This window comes from Salmo salar, chromosome 09 (genome assembly GCF_965601325.2).
Source record: "Salmo salar chromosome 09, fSalSal1, whole genome shotgun sequence".
NCBI classification, from domain to species: domain Eukaryota; kingdom Metazoa; phylum Chordata; class Actinopteri; order Salmoniformes; family Salmonidae; genus Salmo; species Salmo salar.
The window spans coordinates 4489410-4507076 of NC_138299.1; the positions used below are offsets into that span (position 1 = coordinate 4489410).

The 17667-nt window shown below is 43.8% G+C and overlaps 2 protein-coding genes across 2 annotated transcripts in view; one reads left to right on the forward strand and one right to left on the reverse strand.

The window, feature by feature from the left end:
• Nucleotides 1-15635, forward strand: part of si:dkey-16j16.4 (uncharacterized) — a 99180-nt gene extending 83545 nt beyond the window's left edge. The window contains exon 5 of the mRNA XM_082955606.1: nucleotides 15128-15635. Within this exon, the coding sequence (XP_082811732.1) occupies nucleotides 15128-15169 (42 nt within the window). The 3' untranslated portion in view covers nucleotides 15170-15635. The remainder of the gene's footprint in view (nucleotides 1-15127) is intronic.
• On the reverse strand, nucleotides 1576-17573 carry slc4a1ap (solute carrier family 4 member 1 adaptor protein). Its single transcript, XM_014210005.3, has 14 exons — nucleotides 16667-17573; nucleotides 16253-16451; nucleotides 10990-11118; nucleotides 10836-10896; nucleotides 10445-10584; nucleotides 8879-9039; nucleotides 8492-8561; nucleotides 7990-8179; nucleotides 7649-7751; nucleotides 7172-7400; nucleotides 6623-6712; nucleotides 6264-6349; nucleotides 5832-5901; nucleotides 1576-3362 (listed from the first exon to the last, which is right to left on the reverse strand). The coding sequence occupies exons 1-14, from the start codon at nucleotides 17513-17515 to the stop codon at nucleotides 3313-3315; spliced, it is 2427 nt and encodes an 808-aa protein (XP_014065480.3). The 5' UTR covers nucleotides 17516-17573; the 3' UTR covers nucleotides 1576-3312.
• Nucleotides 17574-17667: the final 94 nt, after the last annotated feature.

Genomic DNA, 17667 nt, shown 5'->3' on the forward strand with positions numbered 1-17667 from the left:
TTGCCGTGGCCCACCCAGCTTCTGATCCGTGACCCTGATCTACTGCATCTCTAGCTCCAGTACTGGTGGAGCTCTGGGAGTTGAATCTGGGATTACTCCATCCTTCAAGAGCCAATTGGGTCAGGAGGATATAGAGGGTCAGGCAGCATGGGCTGGGCCAGGAGCTTAGAGAGGAGGCTCTGGAACGAGAGCCCAGGGCCAAAGTTGTCTGGAGGTCCTGCGGCACTGGGATTTGGAAAAGTGTGTTTATGGGAACTGAGATTTGAACGCGTGTGAGTACAGTACGTGCCTGCATAAAGTATGTGTATGCAACCTGTGTGTATTTGCAGAAGTGCGTGCAGCTTGTGCACCTGGTATGTGAGTTATGGGCTTCTGCAGATAAGAGGCCCACATATCAGAGAGTGCATGCGCGAATAATAGTATGTATATGCGGGTGCAAAGGCTGAGTGGTGGCGTAGAGTGAGGCAGGACTTGCGGTGTGTCACATCAAAGCCTGCCAAGACGACAAGGTTCCCACCCCTCCTCACTGGATCACAGCAGAACATCTCACCAAATGGTGCAAGCTGCTTATTGCCAGATCAGACTGTTTGTGTCAGTAGGTAGGTTTCCATTCTCAGGTTTATTCGACAAAGCAAAAAAAATCTTTGCGACGTGTAATGGAAACGGCAGATATACATATTTTCTAAACATCGGTAACATTTTTATCCGATTGACATGGGTGGATTTTTTTCACGTGATGTCATCACACAACTAAAGCTCCACTCCACATTCAAATCTAAAAATGTCTACTGCTAGGAAATTACATTTTTTAAACAAAAAATGTTTTCTTTGCAGGACAAGGATTGTTCTGACTCAAGAATGCCTGAATTGTTTCGTCTTGCTGTTCTGGTTGGCTGGATGCAAGTTTAACCATCCAATTATAATAGAGCTACAGGAGTGCAAGTCTCACCATGGCACGGACCGAGGTGACACGTGGGCACATGATCATTATTAGAATATGGCAAATATTAGTCAATTATTGCATTCTATCCATGCTGGCTTTTGCAGGGTACCAGAGACATGAAAATGATCGGTGGGAGGGCATACAGGCTGTCACCAATGTATTATTGCGCAATTTGCCTAAATGGGTGATGGAAACACTTCAACCACAACTTTTATTCAACACTGGTTTCTTTTTTGTTGTTGAGGTGTGACATTACGTCCTGCTGTTTTTAAAATCGACATAGGATGGTTAAGTGGAAACGCACTGTAGCAGGCAATTGTCGCATCCATTTTCTATGTCAACAAAATCACTGGATAAGTTAATGGAAACAGTGGATCTCACACACACTAGCTAACGTAAGCACCACTCCACATGGTTGACTGTGAGAAACATGCCGGTATACATTGAGATGGATGGGGAGGTTGGAGGCTTTGGGGATTGAAAATTGAGGGGTAGAGATTCAGTGGTTGAACTGGAGATGAGGAGACGTGCAGTTGTAGACTCAAACAAATGTCTAAAAACATGGAGCTATTTATTTGTGGGAAAATGAGTCTTCACTGCAAACCTTCAAAGATGGAATCTGAACAACCCCGTGGGCTAAGTACCGTGTGGACAACTTTATTGTACAAATAAAAAGTAACAAAATACACAACTTCTGGAAGGGTATTACTTTTAACCTTCCATGTTTAAGAGTCTCAGCTGGAAGGAATAAGATACAATAGTAGTGAGGTGGAGGGAGAAAATGAACACAAGAATAAATGCCGTGTGGAATTTCTGAGGCAGTGTAATCCTGCTCTAGGTAGCCATAAACACAAATGAAACCCTACTTCACACACACACCAGCCTCCTAAACGCTGAGTCACTAGTAATGAAGATCTGGTTAAAAAGACACTTTGGAGAGGGAGGACACACACACACTACTTTGACTTGACTCATTATCAGCTTGCGTTTTATCCAGTAATGCCACACACGTGTCCAGATGGTCTGCAAGCTGCTTAAATGCGCTCCCTCACTCTCCGCCACACTCACTCTCCTTTGAAAGAGGGTTATGCCAGCAATTGACAGTGAAACCCAGCAGCGAACCCATACTGTTCGGACGTCAGGTGGGCTTAGCTGCGAGAGAGCAGCCAAAGTAACAAAGCCGACCTCGGATGAGTGAATGTGGACACTAACACTAAATCCTTCACTATATGCTGTACACCCATCTGACATAGGATAGGGCCAATTCAAATTGGACTCGGTTTAAGTGCAGCCTCTCTCTATTACATACAAGGGGGTGAGTCAAGTGCTTTCAGGCAGGCCTACTAAGGTAACTAGCCAGTAGATGCTTCCTTACAGCTACACTAGGGTCGGGCATAATTTCTGTTTTTATTAACACAGCTGAGCTTGTTCAAGATATGCCTCGGAAAACAAACCTCAATCCAGGGATGTGAAAATGCATTATACTCCGAATTGTTCCATTATCCCAACATTTCTCATCCCTGGATTGAGGTTCATTTTCCGAGCCATATCTTGCACCGGCTCAGCGGTGTCTTAATACACACAGGAATGCTTTCCGACCCTAGTGCAGCTGTAAAAGCAAGTGGTTTGGATCTGCTGGCTAGCCTACTAACCAGTATGTGAGGACTGATATCTAAACTGTAATGGGACTGGTCCTTTTTCACACTGTTCGAGGATATGTAATGCAAAACATTCACCAAGTTGTTTCAATGACATAGTCATCTTGGAGAAAGAAGGCAATGGTTAACATGAGACAACTACAAACCTGCTAGCAACCATCAAATTTAGTCATTTTCACAAAGAGGGCAACACTGTACGCTTTCCCAGTGCCAGCCTCCACATTGTTGCCATTTTCCCAGAAGTGAATTCAAATGTGGTAAAGGGTACACTACCATTCAAAAGTTTAGGGTCACTTAATGTCCTTGTTTTTGAAAGAAAAGCACATTTTCTGTCCATTAAAATGACATCAAAATTGATCAGAAATACAGTGTAGACATTGTTAATGTTGTAAATGACTATTGTAACAACCACTATTGTAAAGTGGTTGTTCCACTGGATATTATAAGGTGAATGCACCAATTTGTAAGTCGCTCTGGATAAGAACGTCTGCTAAATGACTTAAATGTAAATGTAGCTGGAAACAGCTGACTTTTTATGGAAAATCTACATAGGCTGAACGGTAGTGTATGTTGTATGCAATATCCCTTACTCAGGAATGTCATAGAACACAAATAGATACTGAGGGGATGGAGGCCTGTGTGTGTGTTGCTGCTAAGTCTGCAGGTGGGTGGAGTCGAGAAAAAAAAGGGTCAAAGGTTTGAGCCTTGTGTTCAGTAGCCATACTTTTCATTGAGGTGGGTGCGGCCATCCCCAGACTGACCTGTAGACATGGAGGACAACGTTTTAGGCATATTATTCAGAACATGAACATTAAAAAAGAAGTGACAGTGCAATGACCAAAGAGTCTAAAGTGCCTGCTTTAAGACTGGCTCGCAAAACACATTTAGTATGTTGGCCTGTTTTGTTGCTATATTAAGTCACTGGCTATCTGCTCCAAGAACAAAACCCTACGTAGTCACATGTGTAAAAGCTATGTGGGAAATAAATTATTCCACCTAACCATGCCAACCTTCTTCACATATCGCAGTGTCTTCCAATGACATACGTTTCCCTTTAGGTACTCGCACGCAATCTTATCCAATAACCAAATTGTGGGTTTCTTGCTAGTTGCTAAATAAAATGAGTTTTGTCAATGAATCCAAATGGCTCTTAGCAGTGTACTTACCCCTGCAAAACTTTAAAACCTTATCTTAACAGTGTGGCTTTGATCTGCATTCCTTGGCCACTGATGAAAATGCAGTCTAAACTCTCCCTTTTCACAAATTGGCCATAAAGCCCGTTTACTTCCCTTTTCTCTTTCTCCCAAGCTCCCTTCATCCCAGAGGTCAGGGACAACCTTATTCCTCTTACTCAGGAGTGGTAGAGAACACAAATAGTCCTTCTGATAAAGAACATTGTGCAGTGTGTTCAATAATAGCTTGAACACACATCTTGCTCTGTAATGTACATTTCCTCAGTCCTGAAACTCTTGGTGTAACTCCAAATGTCACCTAGCTGCGAGATTACAAGCCTGTGAGATTGTTCAGACAAAAAGGTCTTATGTCTTGATGAAGGTTCTTCAGCCAAAACAAAAACATTGACAGAAATTACATTACTGTAAAATGGTTGAACAGTTGACGAGTTTAACCTGTTGGGGCTAGGGGGCAGTATTTGCACGGCCGGATAAAAAACGGACCCGATTTAAACTGGTTACTACTCTTGCCCAGAAACGAGAATATGCATATAATTAGTAGATTTGGATAGAAAACACTAAAGTTTCTAAAACGGTTTGAATGGTGTCTGTGAGTATAACAGAACTCATATGGCAGGCCAAAACCTGAGAAGATTCCATACAGGAAGTGCCCTCTGACAATTTGTTATCCTTCTGTTGCATCTCTATCGAAAATACAGCATCTCTGCTGTAACGTGACATTTTCTAAGGCTTCCATTGGCTCTCAGAAGGCGCCAGAAAGTAGAATGACGTGTCTCCTGTCTCTGGGCGAAGAACAGCAGGAGTATTTGTTAGTGGTCAGGCTGGGAACAGTGACACTGGAGATGCGCGTTCATGAGAATTCTCAATTTTTCTTTCTTTCAGCCTTTGAATGAATACAACGTCGCCCAGTTGGAATATTAGCGCTATTTTACGAGAAAAATAGCATAAAAATTGATTTTAAACAGCGTTTGACATGCTTCGAAGTACGGTAATGGAATATTTTGAATTTTTTTGTCACGAAATGCGCTCTCGCGTCACCCTTCGGATAGTGACTTGAACGCACGAACAAAACGGAGCTATTTGGATATAACTATGGATTATTTGGAACCAAAACAACATTTGTTGTTGAAGTAGAAGTCCTGGGAGTGCATTCTGACAAAGATCAGCAAAGGTAATCCAATTTTTCTTATAGTACATCTGAGTTTGGTGAGGGCCAAACTTGGTGGGTGTCAAATTAGCTAGCCGTGATGGCCGGGCTATGTACTCAGAATATTGTAAAAATGTGCTTTCGCGGAAAAGCTATTTTAAAATCTGACACCGCGATTGCATAAAGGAGTTCTGTATCTATAATTCTTAAAATAATTGTTATGTATTTTGTGAACGTTAATCATGAGTAATTTAGTAAATTCACCGGAAGTTTGCGGTGGGTATGCTAGTTCTGAACATCACATGCTAATGTAAAAAGCTGGTTTTTGATATAAATATGAACTTGATTGAACAAAACATGCATGTATTGTATAACAATGTCCTAGGAGTGTCATCTGATGAAGATCAAAGGTTAATGCTGCATTTAGCTGTGGTTTTGGTTTTTGTGACATATATGCTTGCTTTGAAAATGGCTGTGTGATTATTTTTGGCAGGGTACTCTCCTGACATAATCTAATGTTTTGCTTTCGCTGTAAAGCCTTTTTGAAATCGGACAATGTGGTGAGATTAACGAGAGTCTTGTCTTTAAAATGGTGTAAAATAGTCATATGTTTGAGAAATTGAAGTTATAGCATTTTTTAGGTATTTGTATTTCGCGGCACGCGATTCCACTGGCTGTTGACTAGGTGGCTAGGCCAGGGAAGTTAAGGGCCTGGCTTATTAGACAAAGCCGAGCCAAATTTAGTTGTCTTTGACCTCTGTGTTACCCTAGCGTTCACCTCTAGACATGGCCGTCCTATGTCAAGGGGCCAGGTGGTAGGTGATTAACATCACAAGATAAAAGAACTCATAGCAATAAACAAGTGAATATTAACAAGAAGTTATTTATACCTGTGGGGGGCACCCAGACACAATAGTCTGGGTCATCCTCAGGGTACTGTCCTGATTGGGCGGCTGGAGGCTGGAGACAAAAGCATGATAATGTGACACAGCATTTCTCTAACGAGCGAAGAAAAAAAAAATGCACCAACACTACAAAGTAGCTCTCTTTCCACAAGGTACAAATTAGGTAGTAAATGGAATATAGACCGAATATAATAGAGTTTAAGAGGGTGAATCTTCGCATGGTACAAGAAAATTCACAGAGTAACCTAGTATTGTATCAGCCCAGTTGGATTTAAATTTGGGGGATTGTGTAGCACGCCAGCATTCTTGATTAACAGTATTAATTCATTCTCAATCAAGTTTTGGCTCATTATTGGCTAGTGTGTGTGAGAGTGAGTGAATGTGTGTGAGGGAGCCCTCTGAGCTCGAAGTGCTTACTCTGTTGGGGCCGGTGGTTCTTTTTTTCAAGAACATCTTAGGACTGGGCTTGGCAGCTGCCACCTCCTTGCCCCCTTCTTTAGGGTCTAAAGAAAGATGGGAGGAGAAACACCAGAACTAAAGTTAGGAACTAAAATCCATCCACACAATGGGAGAATCTCAATTGCATTGCCTCCTTCTCAAAACCCATTGGATAAGATGGTCAGAGGGGCGGGACCTCTGAACTTCTCATCCAATGGGTTTTGAGGAGGCGAGAGGACCCAGGAAATGAAACTGTGGACATAGTGCACATCACCAGACAGAGAGAAAAACAGCGTACCAACAGAAGAGCAAAGAGACACAAACGTGAGTCCCTGTACCTGGTAAGGGCTTTAAACGGCCGAGAGGCGCATCTTCCATGGTTTTCTCAGGCTCCTCTACATCTATACTTCTCTGGGACAGCTTTTTCCCTATAAAAACCAGACAAAAACACTGTTCAATGACCACAGCTGAATAGTGATACGTTGATACAGAAAACAATTTCACCATGATGATGCCACATCAGAGCCAAACTTTGGAGATACATAGATATGTAGTATAATATGTATAGCGCTGTCCAACGTAACACTGCCATCTACAGGAGATTGGGAGAACAACAGCTCCATATGGATAAAATTGACACAGGCTACATTCCAATTAACTACCCTTCAATTGTGCACGCCTACACCCCCTCATTGATTTAAAGGAATGGACTGCTGTAAGGAATATGGTGGAAACTCCCAGCAGTCATGCTTGCACCAATCAAATGCTTTTAAATATATGAGGGGAAAGTAAACGAGTGCACACCTCTGGAGAAGGGTAGAGAATCGGAACGCAGCCACAGTGAGAAAAATGGCGGCAAGACACAGCATCCAACTTTTATATCATACCTCTGGGGGGTTGGGACAGAGGTGGGTCCTGCCTCTGGCATCCTGTACTGCAGCCCTCTGTGGAATCAGTGATTTCATTGGACTGTTGGGGTTCCTCAGCCTGGATGTCAGCCTCAGTCAAGTCTTCACTCCCTTTGTTGTTGTCATCCTCCTCCTCTTCTTCCTCCTCTTCCTCTCCTTTCATGTTGAAGAGTTCTGCGGGCAGGTTGGCTCGCTTTGGGGGCAACTTCTAAGAAAGAGGGAAAGAGAGCACATTGAGGAGTGAGACAAAACAAAAATTGAGTGGTTGTGAAGAAGAGGCAACTGTTGAGTAAGAGATGCAGAGAGAGGGAGAGAGCTAAAGAAATAGGTAGACAGACTTAAGACCAAAAGAAATGGCTAGGGATTGTGTAAACTGTAAAGCTTTTCCAGCATTTGCAAAAACCCTCTTATGAAAAGCTATTATGGATATTCTCCTCTGTTGCCAAGTGAACATACCCCTATGGTCCCAGTCTTCAGTTTGAACTTGGCGCCTCCCTTCATGGCACCAAACAGCGGTAGGGACCGCTTCTTAGGCTTGTCTGCATCGGAAGACCCACTCCTGGACCCGTGAAGAAGAAATTGTCAGAGTGCAATACTGTACAACCATGTGAAGCGGACATGCAGTATTCCTAGGAGGGAACAGCAATAGGCACTACTAATATACAATCATCATCTAGAGGCATTTGAGAGAATAACGGACAAATGGATACATTGTGAGAAAGAGGCACCAAGACGCAACATTCAACTAGGTGATTCAGATATTAGGGGAAAGCTGCATGCATATGCATATATATCACCCCGTCTGCAGTGAAGGCATCTGGGCTGGCCGCGTGAGCTCCACCAGCCGACGCAGTCTCTGGGCCTCCTTGCGCAGGTCGGCGGCGTGCACGTGCAGCTTACGGCGCTCCACTCCGTCCAGCGCCGCCTCGCTGCGCACGGCGACCATGAAGGCATCCAGGGGGTCCTCGGAGGACGAGTGAGAGCCGTCTGATAGGGAGAAATAGAAGTGAATGGAAACCCGAGGATAAAGCACTCTGTCTCACTCGCACACATATACAGACAAACTGACAGATACAACACCACTCACTTGAGTGAAACTACACATAGTAGACAGCAACGTAGGTGTACCAGTGTTTCTTAATCCTGGTCCTGGGGAACCAAAGGGGTGCACATTTTGGTTTTTGCCCTAGCACTACACACCTGATTCCACTTTTCAAAGGAAACAGGATTCAGAAACACTAATCTATGCACATTGCGATGAAAGGTGGTTGAAAAATACATTTCCTGTGCACCACTTACCTCTCCCTGTAGCACTGAGCTTCTTCTCAGTCTCTGCCAGCCCCTTCTCAACCACCAACAGTTTGGCCACCTTAGCAAGATAACAAGCACCCTGTCACTCTAGTTCACACCATAAAAGCTATAGTACCCTTCCTCCCCTGACATATCACATACTATGCACACAAAACATTTCAATAGACAGAAGAGGCTATTTGAAACAAAAACTTGGTTTTAGGGATTTGTAAAGTGTACTTCTGTTTCAGAGAATTGGCAACATCAGTGATATCACATTACAACACTGTATGTGGTGCACTCTTAGGTGAGAACATTTTGAGAGACTTTGTATTACCTTTTTTAATTCCTGAGGTAGAAATGTGAGAAAGCGTATTTAATGACATGATTATTTACCAGTGACTCGTAAGTGTCCGGGCGCTCCTGAATCTTTCCCGCCCTCTTCATGCGCTCCTGTCTCTTCTTCTCCACAGCACCGGTGCGGTCCAGAAAGTTATCATCGTCACTGTCATAGAAATCCTCGTCCTCCCAGTTCTTCTTCTTGCGCTTGCGGGAAACTAGAGGGAGTGGATTATGAACAAGTTAACCCCTTGGTCCGCCAGACGTTGAGTCCTTACTCGGTACCATTGAGTATGTTTACATGCACACTAATAATTCAATTTTAAACATTAAGGCAGAGTATGGCATTAGTCATGTAAACACCTTACTCTGCTTATCTTAATCGGCGTAAGGTCATAAGCATACGCCGATTAAAACACCTGCTTTTTCTGAGCAATCTACATGTAAAAAAAACTTCATCGGCATCTGCGCATGTTCCAGCACCGGGTAGCGCAAGCCTCCCTCTTGTGCTCGAGTGAAGTGAGTTCAGAAGAACAAAGTATGCATCTTGTAAATAGTTTTCACATACAAACTTTATATGTCCAAACTGAGAATCAAAAAGTGTTAGCAAAAATAACATGGTCACTGTTGATTTTGATGACTGATTTTCTGCATTTATCAAAAGGCACATCAGTAGTCTGATTTCCGTGTCCATGTAAACAGGATTATTAGGGAAATCGTTCTTGTTGCAAAGCATGTAAACGTTTTAAACAAATCATTATATTAACCTGACTATCCACAATAATCACTATTGTGTGCATGTAATCGTGCTCATTGTCTGTAACTTCTACTGTTGTCGTACTTTAAGCCTACATAGGGAATAAACTAAGTTGTTGGCGCATCTTCCAAGTGCCTAAACAGGCTACAATATGTCCAGAACTATGCTGCACGTGTCCTCAACCACACCTCCTCCCGCAAGCACATCACTCCAGTGCTGTTCAACCTCTACTGGCTCCCCATATGTTCACGCGTCGACTACAAAATCCCGGTTCAAACCTACCAAGCCATCTCTGGACTGAAGTATCTGTCTGACCTTATTCTACCCTCCTGTCCCACACGCACCCTTCGCTTCTCCAGGTCCGTATCCCTTCAGCAGCCCCGCAGCAGACTATGGGTGACAAGACTGTCAGTTGCGTGGCGCTGCGGCTGTGGGGCGTATTTCCAGACACAATTAGGCTGCAGTCTCTGTCCTCTACTAATTCTGTTCTCCGGATCTGGCAACACCTGTATATAGCTTTGATTGTTGTCTGTGTTCTGGATTGTTTTTATTAAATGTTTTATTTTTGTGTCTGTGAAAATCACTTTACAAATGAAATGAATTATTATTATAATAAATATACATTGTAAATAAAAACTTGAATAACAACCAAAACGGCAAGCCATCACCTCAATGTGAGCTATTCACTGTTTTGTAGGGTATTCACTGTGTATAATGTTACATTTCAATATAACTTTGGAATATTTGAACAAATGACTAGGAGCTGCTGAACCACTCATACTGTTGATTTAGCAGGCTGCATTGACTACAGTAAATAGTAACAGTTCTGCTGTGGGCTGATGTAGCAGCTCTGCTAGGACCCCCACCTGCCTCCTGCCTGAGCAGGCCCCGGGCCTCCAGGATGCGACACGCCTCCAGGGAAGACTGGATGGCCGCATCTTTCTTCTTCCCTGTGTGGGTCACCTCAGCGACCAGCTGCTTCCCCGAAGCGTCATCCACTGGGAGCCTGTGTGTGGAAAGGAGGTGACATGTTTTACATTCTATTCAGTATGTACATTTTCTACCTGGTAGTTCGTTGAAAGATAAATGTCACTAATTGACTAGGTCTGAATCAGTCCCTGATTAGTGGGGATGAATAAAAACCAGAGGGGCTGCAGACCTACAGGTCCAAATTTGAGAAGGACGGCAATATAATTTGCATGATATAATACATGATTCCACACAATTACATACCCTCAGACAAAATAAAAAGCTTACTTTACTCTGCAGAGCCAGGTACCGTGGCTTTTGTCTTCATACTCAAACTCGAGCTCTTCCCCTGAAATAAAAGACAGATAGCGAGACACTGTCAAACACACCAACAGGAAACATGATTATGGTACTAGTGAACGTCTTTCTCCAAAGGTCTGACCTTCTCTGTCAAAGAAGCCCTGCAGTGCTTTCTTAGGGTCCTTCAGGTAAGCAGCCTCTTGGTCCTCCTGGAACTCTGTGGAAAAGGGGTTCTCCTCGTTCTCATCCTCTTCAGGGGCCGCCTCATCAGCTACACATGTACAGTTGAAGTCAGAAGTTTACATACACCTTAGCCAAATACATTTAAACTCAGTTTTTCACAATTCCTGAAATTTAATCCAAGTAAACATTCCCCGTCTTAGGTCAGTTAGGATCATCACTTTATTATAAGAACGTGAAATGTCAGAATAATAGTGGAGTAATTTATTTCAGCTTTTATTTCTTTCATCACATTCCCAGTGGGTCAGAAGTTTACATACACTCAATTAGTATTTGGTAGCATTGCCTTCAAATTGTTTAACTTGGGTCAAACGTTTGGGTAGCCTTCCACAAGCTTCCCACAATAAGTTGGGTGAATTTTGGCCCATTCCTCCTGACAGAGCTGGTGTAACTGAGTCAGGTTTGTAAGCCTCACCCCTTTTCCTCCAAACATAACGATGGTCATTATGGCCAAACAGTTCTATTTTTGTTTCATCAGACCAGAGGACATTTCTCCAAAAAGTACAATCTTTGTCCTATGTGCAGTTGCAAACCGTAGTGTGGCTGTTTTATGGCGGTTTTGGAGCAGTGGCTTCTTCCTTGCTGAGCAGCCTTTCAGGTTATGTCGATATAGGACTAGTTTTACTGTGGATATAGATACTTTTGTACCCGTTTCCTCCAGCATATTCACAAGGTCGGCAGGGTAGCCTAGTGGTTAGTGTTAGACTAGTAACCGAAAGGTTGCAAGATCGAATCCCCGAGCTGACAAGGTAAAAATCTGTCGTTCTGCCCCTGAACAAGGCAGTTAACCCACTGTTCCTAGACCGTCATTGAAAATAAGAATTAGTTCTTAACCGACTTGCCTAGTTACATAAAATAAATAAAGGTCCTTTGCTGTTCTGGGATTGATTTGCACTTTTCGCACCAAAGTACATTCATCTCTAGGAGACAACGCATCTCCTTCCTGAGAGGTATGACGGCTGCGTGGTCCCATGGTGTTTATACTTGTTTGTACTGATGAACGTGGTATCTTCAGGCATTTGGAAATTGCTACCAAGGATGAATCAGACTAGCTCCACAATTAGATAGGGTGCAGGCCAGGCAGCAGGGTGCGTGCAGGCCAGGCAGCCAGTTTAGTGGAGTCTGCCACTAGCAGTCAGTTTAGTCAGCTCAGCTATCCCCATTGAGACCGTGTCTGTGCCTCGGCCTAGGTTGGGCAAAACTAAACATGGCGGTGGTCACCTTAGCAATCTCACTGGAATAAAGACCTCCTCCATTCCTGCCATTATTGAAAGAGATTGTGATACCTCACATCTCAAAATAGGGCTACTTAATGTTAGATCCCTCACTTCCAAGGCAGCTATAGTCAATGAACTAATCACTGATCATAATCTTGATGTGATTGGCCTGACAAACATGGCTTAAGCCTGATGAATTTGCTATGTTAAATGAGGCCTCACCTCCTGGTTACACTAGTGACCATATCCCCCGCGCATCCCGGAAAGGCAGGGGTGTTGCTAACATTTAAGATATTTCAATTTACAAACCCCCCCCCGCAGTTTTCGTCTTTTGAGGTTCTAGTCATGAAATCTATCAATCACTTTTTATAGCTACTGTTTACAGGCCTCCTGGGCCATATACAGCATTCCTCACTGAGTTCCCTGAATTCCTATCAGACATTGTAGTCATGGCAGATAATATTCAAATTTTTGGTGACTTGAATATTCACATGGAAAAGTCCACAGAGCCACTCCAAAAGGCTTTCGGAGCCATCATCGACTCAGTGGGTTTTGTCCAACATGTCTCTGGACCTACTCACTGCCACGGTCATACTCTGGACCTAGTTTTGTCCCGTTGAATAAATGTTGTGGATCTTAATGTTCTTCCTCATAATCCTGGACTATCGGACCACAATTGTATTACGTTTGCAATCGCAACAAATAATCTGCTCAGATCCCAACCACGGATCATCAAAAGTATTGCTATAAATTCTCAGACAACCCAAAGATTCCTAGATGCCCTTCCAGACTCCCTCCACCTACCCAAGGACGTCAGAGTACAAAAATCAGTTAACCACCTAACTGAGGAACTCAATTTAACCTTGCGCAATACCCTAGATGCAGTCAAAACCCTAAAAACATTTGTCTTAAGAAACTAGCTCCCTGGTATACAGAAAATACCCGAGCTCTGAAGCAAGCTTCCAGAAAATTGGAACGGAAATGGCGCTACACCAAACTGGAAGTCTTCCGACTAGCTTGGAAAGACAGTACTGTGCAGTATCGAAGAGCCCTCACTGCTGCTCGATCATCCTATTTTTCAAACTTAATTGAGGAAAATAAGAACAAATGACCTTTCAATGGCATCAGACCGAGGCTCTGCATCTGTCCTTGTGCTCCTAGACTTTAGTGCTGCTTTTGAAACCGTCGATCATCAAATTCTTTTGGAAAGATTGGAAACCCAAATTGGTCAACACAGACAAGTTCTGGCCTGGTTCAGATCTTATCTGTCGGAAAGATATCAGTTTGTCTCTGTGGATGGTTTGTCCTCTGACAAATCAACTGTACATTTCAGTGTTCCTCAAGCCTCTGTTTTAGGACCACTATTGTTTTCACTATATATTTTAACTCTTGGCGATGTCATTCGGAAAAATAACGTTAACTTTCACTGCTATGCGGACGACACACAGCTGTACATTTCAATGAAACATGGAGAAGCCCCAAAAGTGCCTTCCCTGGAAGCCTGTGTTTCAGACATAAGGAAGTGAATGGCGGCAAATGTTCTACTTTTAAACTCGGACAAAACAGAGATGCTTGTTCTAGGTCCCAAGAAACAAAGATCTTCTGTTGAATCTGACAATCTTGATGGTTTTACAGTCGTCTCAAATAAAACTGAAGGACCTCGGTGTTACTCTGGACCCTGATCTCTCTTTTGACGAACATATCAAGACTGTTTCAAGGACAGCTTTTTTCCCCATCTACGTAACATTGCAAAAATCAGAAACTTTGTCCAAAAATTATGAAGAAAAAAATAATCCATGCCTTTGTCACTTCTAGATTAGACTACTACAATGCTCTACTTTCCGGCTACCCGGATAAAGCACTAAATAAACTTCAGTTAGTGCTAAACACGGCTGCTAGAATCTTGACGAGAACCAAAAAAAAATGATCCTATTACTCCAGTGCTAGCCTCTACACTGGCTTCCTGTTTAGGCGAGGGCTGATTAAGGTTTTTCTGCTAACCTACAAAGCATTACATGGGCTTGCCCCTACCCATCTTTCTGATTTGGTCCTGCCGTACATACCTACACGTATGCTACGGTCACAAGACGCAGGCCTCCTTACTGTCCCTAGAATTTCTAAGCAAACAGCTGGAGGCAGGGCTTTCTCCTATAGAGCTCCATTTTTATGGAATGATCTGCCCATCCATGTGACAGACGCAGACTTTGTCTATTGAAGACTCATCTCTTCAGTAGGTCCTATGATTGAGTGTAGTCTGGCCCAGGAGTGTGAAGGTGAATGGAAAGGCACTGGAGCAACGAACCGCCCTTGCTGTCTCTGCCTGGCCGGTTCCCCTCTCTCCACTGGGATTCTCTGCCTCTAACCCTATGACGGGCTGAGTCACTGGCGCTCTTCCATGCTGTCCCTAGGAGGGGTGCGTCACTTGAGTGGGTTGAGTCACTGACTTGATCTTCTTGTCCAGGTTGGCACCCCCCCTTGGGTTGTGCCGTGGCGGAGATCTTCGTGGGCTATACTTGGCCTTGTCTCAGGATGGTAAGTTAGTGGTTGAAGTTTTCCCTCTAGTGGTGTGGGGGCTGTGCTTTGGCAACGTGGGTGGGGTTATATCCTGCCTGTTTGGCCCTGTCCGGGGGTATCGTCGGACGGGGCCACAGTGTCTCCCGACCCTTCCTGTCTCAGCCTCCAGTATTTATGCTGCAGTAGTTTGTGTCAGGGGGCTAGGGTCAGTCTGTTATATCTGGAGTATTTCTCCTGTCTTATCCGGTATCCTGTGTGAATTTAAGTATGCTCTCTTTAATTCTCTCTCTCTTTTTCTCTCTCTCGGAGGACCTGAGCCCTAGGACCATGCCTCAGGACTACCTGGCTTGATGACTCCTTGCTGTCTCCAGTCCACCTGGCCGTGCTGCTGATCCAGTTTCAACTATTCTGCCTGCGGCTATGGAACCCTGACCTGTTCACCGGACGTGCTACCTGTCCCAGACCTGCTGTTTTCAACTCTCTAGAGAGAGCAGGAGCGGTAGAGATACTCTGAATGATCGGCTATGGAAAGTCAACTGACATTTACTCCTGAGGTGCTGACCTGTTGCACCCTCAACAACCACTGTGATTATTATTATTTGACCATGCTGGTCATTTATGAACATCTTGGCCATGTTCTGTTATAATCTCCACCCGGCACAGCCAGAAGAGGACTGGCCACCCCTCATAGCCTGGTTCCTCTCTAGGTTTCTTTCTAGGTTCTGGCCTTTCTAGGGAGTTTTTCCTAGCCACCGTGCTTCTACACCTGCATTGCTAGCCTACCTGGTTAAATAAAGGTGAAAAAAATAAATAATAATTCAATGATTGGACTTTTTTTTTGAGGTCATGGCTTATTTATTTTGATTTTCCCATGATGTCAAGCAAAGAGGCACCGAGTTTGAAGGTAGGCCTTGAAATACATCCACAGGTACACCTCCAATTGACTCAAATTATGTCAATTAGCCTATCAGATGCTTCTAAAGCCATGACATCATTTTCTGGAATTTTCCAAGCTGTTTAAAGGCACAGCCAACTTAGTGAATGTAAACTTCTGACCCACTGGAATTGTGATACATTGAATTATAATAGAAATAATCTGTCTGTAAACAATTGTTGGAAAAATTACTTATGTCATGCACAAAGTAGATGTCCTAACCGACTTGCCAAAACTATAGTTTGTTAACAAGAAATGTGTGGAGTGGTTGAAAAATGAGTTTTAATGACTCCAACCTAAGTGTATGTAAACTTTGATTTCAACTGTATGTATAGATAGACAGGAAGGCGAGAGAGAGAGATTAAAGTCAACATATTGAGGGCTTGAGTTGAAGCTACAGAGCTGTGATATGGTAGCAGTGGTTAATTGCAATTAGTGTAAGTAAACAATTCTGAGCAATGCATTACAGTCTCTCCGGGTGCTGAGCATTGAAAGCTTACCTATTCCCCAGGAACAGCCCGAATCATTGTTTAAACTCATTCCCTTGATGCCACTGCTTTCTTTCCCCTCTTCCTTTTCCTCCTCATCTGAGCCTTCTCCCATCATCCTCCTCTCCAGGTCCTCCCGCTGCTTCCTGGCTCGCTCCCGCAGCTCTGTGACAGTCAGGTCTGACTCCGCCTCTTCGTCAAACTCTGGACCCTGCAGAGACAGAGGGCTATTCAGAACTACAATGATAAAGGACTACATAAGTGATAGAGGTTTATAGTCTAAGGACGTCTATTCTGGTCTAGTACATCTAGCCTACTTGGGGTAGTAAGTGCACGGTGTATAACATTTTACTTAGCCTATTTCTGAATGGTACGAACACCAAGTAATGTTTTCTGGCATGAAGGAACAATTCTTATATTTTTTACCTGCATGATGAAAAGTCTAGTGCTTCCCCCGAATTTGACTACGTGCCCAACCCGCACTCTGATGTAGGTATTCGGTGGTATCTTGTTCTTGTTGACGAAGGTACCATGTGTGCTGCCCAGGTCATGGACATAGAACCCTCTCGCCTCTCCAACTGCCTCCTCCTCTCCTGCCAGCCCACGGTACTGAATGACAGCGTGATACCTGGAGATTGAGGGGTGTTCCAGGGTTACGTCACACACAGGTAAACGTCCGACCACAAAATAACTCTGCTGGGTGAGTGGGACCGTATCAACTATAGTGCCATTCTTGAGGATTTCTAGGGAATATGGGACATCTGCCACTCCTGCCCAAGGAGGTTCGGCGTATGGAACAGGAGGGTGGGGTTTTAATTTGCCAATAGGTGTTCCTTTGACAGGAAATCTTGGTGGGGGTTGGACGTCTTGCAGTTTGGTCTTTGCGGCTACACCATCACTAGTCTTGTCTTTTTCGCTCGCTGCACCTTTCCGTGACGTTGTGTTGTCATTATCCGACGTGGAAGGGGTGGTTTGCTCATCTGAATATGCCTCACTACTATCAGAAGTAGATGGTTGTAGTTGTTCTTTGTCGCCATTTTCTTCATGTGTGGGCTTTTTTGCTGCTCTGCTCGCGACAAGACCTCGTTTACTCACGAGCGAAGGCGCCGCAAAGAGAGCAGGTTTTTTGAAAGGGTCCTCTGTTTGAGTGTTAGTCACGTCTTCTTCCTTGTCACATTCACCACCATTCTCATTATTCACACGTTCTTCCATTTGAGTGTCCATTTCTTTACCAGTAAATATTTCACACTCTACAGTGCGCGAGGAGTCCGCCATGTTTATTTGGTTCGGCTCTCAACTCGGACCGTGCTGTAACACAATTCTATACTAATTGTTACCGTCAGAGATGTTATCTGGGATATTATGCAAATATTATGAATTACCCTAAAATACAGAACCCGTAAAGCGGTACCATGTTAACTAAATTC

Excerpts from the sequence above, each read along its gene's own strand:
- slc4a1ap (XM_014210005.3), bottom strand. The coding sequence starts at position 17,515 with ATGGCGGACTCCTCGCGCACTGTAGAGTGTGAAATATTTACTGGTAAA. Across the intron at positions 10,897-10,989 it reads GGGCTTCTTTGACAGAGAAG|GGGAAGAGCTCGAGTTTGAG; the intron begins GTCAGACCTTTG and ends CTTTTATTTCAG. Across the intron at positions 10,585-10,835 it reads ACCTGGCTCTGCAGAGTAAA|GCTCCCAGTGGATGACGCTT; the intron begins GTAAGCTTTTTA and ends TTCCACACACAG.